General features: G+C 37.2%; 1 protein-coding gene across 1 annotated transcript; it reads right to left on the reverse strand.

Moving 5' to 3' along the window:
- Positions 1-2,121: 2,121 nt before the first annotated feature.
- On the reverse strand, positions 2,122-4,035 carry LOC145999192 (uncharacterized). Its single transcript, XM_083136122.1, has one exon. It carries the CDS (start codon positions 4,033-4,035, stop codon positions 2,122-2,124), a length of 1,914 nt encoding a protein of 637 aa, XP_082992248.1.
- Positions 4,036-4,261: the final 226 nt, after the last annotated feature.

Genomic DNA, 4,261 nt, shown 5'->3' on the forward strand with positions numbered 1-4,261 from the left:
AACTTCAAATCACAGAAATTTACGAATAAGCAAATACGACATATGAGACTTTTTTAAGGAAAAAGTTGAGAACAGCTGTGACAGTGCTAAACACAAGTAGTAAACAAATTTCAGTGTAACATAAACTTTTATACTTCCACAGAACTAAAGTTTTGATGAAAATTATTAACATTTCATAGAAACCTAGGCAAATATATCAAAGATAATTGTGTTTCAAATTACTTACATTTGTTCTGAAAAACATGTTCTACGGAATAAACGGCCCCGGCGCCCACCCAGCGTCGAATAACATGGGTACCTGAGGGAAACCCTGGGGGGTAAAGGCGGTCAGGGGCGTGATGCTGATCACATCACCTCCACTCACGACCGGATCAAGAAAGTGTGGGGCGTTACCCCCACACCCCCTATACGCCTTCATGGCGTGGTGCTATGCACAGGGGAACACTTTTTTTTTTACGGAAAGAAATTCACACACACGGTAATACGCGTATATACAGGGTGTTTCCGTGACCTTGATTCAAACTTGCAGGGTGGATGGAGATTGACTAAAGTAGCAAATCTACAAGTTGCATCTTTCAGTTATCTTATTCCACTGTCATATAAAGCCTGACATAATTTTGGCTCATATGTTTTAATGGTTCATTTGCTGACCCGAGTTCCTTATTTCATATTGGTATGTGTGTATATATATATATATATATATATATATCTTGTGTGTTTATATATAGACCGTAAATTTGTACCAATTGTTCTAGACGTCGTCAAGGGGTCCTGGGTTCGATACCCGGTGGAGGCACATAGTGGTTCGGATTCCACTTTAAACTGTAGGTCCAGTCCCGATTAGTCTTACTGTGCATAAAGTGGACTTAAAACAGCAAATCAATCAATCAATCACATTGTTCTAGAAATAGTAATAATACGTCAGTTATTGAATTGATTGATAACACATAACTACACTGTGCAATTGAACTCTCACCTCAGAAATATTTTTGCACTGCAAGAAATAATCATATTGAAGCTTCCTTCTCCCTGTCACAGGTCGATTTCTACGTCCCCTCCACCAAGTTACGACCAAGAAAACAACTATTCAGCTTCCAAAGAAGTAGAACCAACACACTGGCAATATCCCCAATTTGGAACATGTGCAAAGCATTTAATGATATCATTAAAACTGAAAACAGTGTGGATCTATTTTGCCCAACTCCAACATTGAAAAGGAAAACATTAAAATTACATAACTTACGATAGAACCTAAGACCTGATGTTTGTTATGTGTTTTCTGTCTATATATTATATTACATTCATCTGTGCAATTTATCAATAATGTTATCTCAACTATTGTACAATGAACGCAATAACTGGGTATTATACCTGTTGCGTTCAATTCCTGAAATAAATAAGTAAATAAAGTATTGTCTGGAATTCTGTCTCGCCTTTTGTTACTTCCTACATTAATTCCGACCAATATGAATAAGCAATCATTAAATGGAAATCGGTGATTAGAAAACAACCATACTTTACTTGAGATTTGAACCTACGTAGGTCCACAGATTAGTGACATGATAGAATTCTTCGTATCTTGAAAGCTAACGAAGAATTAACTTGTCACTCAAAGCATAGTGAATAAATATTATATTGAATTTGTAATTATCCCAATTTAAATATGCATTGTCTTGTTATTCACAGAAACATTGTTTGAAATCACTTCTTTGAAATGTACGTATAACGTATCCTTGCAAGTGATGACTCAGACATTGGTTCATAGATAATGTTTGAAGTGGTAAACTAAATATATATTCTTCAAATGTTCAAAGCAACAGAACACTAGTGTATTATTATATTATTTTGATGCAGACTTAACTGTATCCCTTGAAGTGATTGCTGTATTTATTGTTCATTCAATTTCGTTAAATTGTTTTCATTGATAAAGGACTCACTGCTTTGACTTTGATATAGTTTCATATTGACTGGTACTCTAAAGGATTGATGTTAAAAAGCACATGGAAATATATAAACTAAACAATGATATTTGTAATTTTCATAAAATGAAAAATGAGGATCACAATTTCATGCTTAGCAAAGTGTTGTAAAACAAAATGGGCCTCAATTATGAGTTTAACATTAATATCTATCCTCATCTCTTGACTTCCTTTTAAATTTCTCACTCAGCAGTTCATACAAATAGGCAATGAAGCTAAAGGAGAGACCCAAGAGCAGCAAAACACAAGCTCCCTGTAAATTCTGCAATCCCAAAACAATATTCAGGTCTTCCACTTCCCTCTCATAAGAAGTATTGAAGAGTTTAGAATGCTCATAGCGCGATTCCTCTTTCCAGTAAGCGGATAAGCCTGACTCCACGCACTGATCAACCACACGGGAAAAAGGCTCTGTAAAGGGGGAACTTCGTCTCATGTGGAAAACCTGTGGTAGAGCTTCAGTGTCTTGAGACATGATGTGGAATAGCGGCTTCCCATACTGATCTGCGACTCGAAATTTCTGGGCTAAGATATCTTGGAAAGTAGTCATACAGTGTATCCCAATGTTCCTCTCTGTCGCGAGTCTCTGGTACATGCGTATGGTACCATTTACTTGAACCCATCTTGAATAAAGAATTTGGTATGTTTTGTCATCTAACTGGGAGAACGTTTCTTGATGTCCTTTGTTACTTGTTATTGCCAGTCCTGAGTTAACAAGATCTTCCAGGGAGTCAATGATGGGTTCCTTCTTTGGGTGTGTAGTGAAGCTGAAGAGACCTCCTTGATACCCAGTGTTCAGTACTAATGAACATATCACCCACAAGGCAAAGGCATATCGAGATAACATTAACTGTGGCATCTGAGGCACTGAAACTCCTAGAAGAATTGAGAGGGTAAGCATTGAATCTGCTCCAGAAGAGTCCAGTTGATTCCCAGGATAATATTTTCTCTTGAGCTTCATAAATATAAAATATAGAGCATAGGAAATAGCGATAAATACCCAGCAAAGACCCTGATACGGAAAGACCAAGTTCATCCACAGAGGATAATAAGCTGGAAGAGGAACTATGAAACCATTATGTATGAATGTCTTCGGGGATATCGTGTCAAAAAATTGGAAATTCAAAGAAAAAGGGTGAGACAATTTTACTGAGCCTTCAAAGGATCCCTCAAGTATTTGTTTCAAGTTACCACTTGCTTCACCTCGGGCATCAATCCTTCCCACGTACTGCGGCGTATTGTAAATGTTATTCATAATTAATGTAAAGTTAAGTTTGTCTTCGAATGCTCCCAGCATTCCTCCGTATGACCCCGTGAGTAGTTTCTCTCCATTAGCTTTCGTTTTGTGTGTAATGAAGCCAGGTGAATACCAACCAGTGAATGCAACGTAACACCCATGTAGGTCCTTCACTTTGATCGGGTACAAGTTATTTCCAGAACGAAATCTGCTGCTACTGCCATTCCAAAGTGCCACGAATTGTCCCATAGGTATGTGGTCACAATTCATACCAGCATATGGGACGTAGGTGTGTAATTCTACATAATACGTATTCAAATATTCTGAGCAGACAGCTAAAACAGCATTCATCAAGCGTTGTTTGCCTAGCATTTGGATCATTCCGTAGATGTGATATCGAGGTGTTTTCTTCTCATGTATAACAATCAGATATTTAGAATCTGGTCTCCAACGTATGGATAGCTTGATTTCCCTCATAGCGGCAATGAAGCTCAGTGAATTCTTCAAAATTATCACGTAGTGGACATTGTTTCTTAACCGAAACCAGAATTCACCCAACTGTTGTTCAAACATGTTTGCTTGAGACACTTGTATGGTCATATGAGGCTGTTGAAGCTTTCTGCTTATTTCGTCACTTAGATCTTCAATTCCTTCATCCTGTAGGAAATACAACGTCCTCGTATCATGGAAATATTTCCGTAGAATCTCACTTACGCAGGAAACTAGAACGCCGGTCGCCCTCTCTTTATTGAATCCGTTTTCTAGATGAAGAATCCCAGTAGTAAAGGTTGGTAGGAAAAGCACGATGATCCTCAGCTTCATCTCTTGGGTTTGACTATCTGTAAATTGGAATGAAAATATTCATTGCCAGTTGCTACATTGCGTAATACAGAACAATTAAAATATAAATATTGTTCCTAAGTTTGACTTAACTACGTTGCACCAGCATTTATTAAAAATGCCTTTATTTGTGTTGTAGTTTTAACAAAAAATTGTATAGGTTTTCCAATAAGAAGGATATGATTTTACAATGAAATAAAATACTATT

Source organism: Lepisma saccharinum, chromosome 15 (genome assembly GCF_977018435.1).
Source record: "Lepisma saccharinum chromosome 15, izLepSacc3.1, whole genome shotgun sequence".
NCBI lineage: Eukaryota > Metazoa > Arthropoda > Insecta > Zygentoma > Lepismatidae > Lepisma > Lepisma saccharinum.

Bases quoted from the DNA above. Each gene is read 5' to 3' on its own strand.
- LOC145999192 (XM_083136122.1), bottom strand. From the start codon at position 4,035: ATGAAGCTGAGGATCATCGTGCTTTTCCTACCAACCTTTACTACTGGG.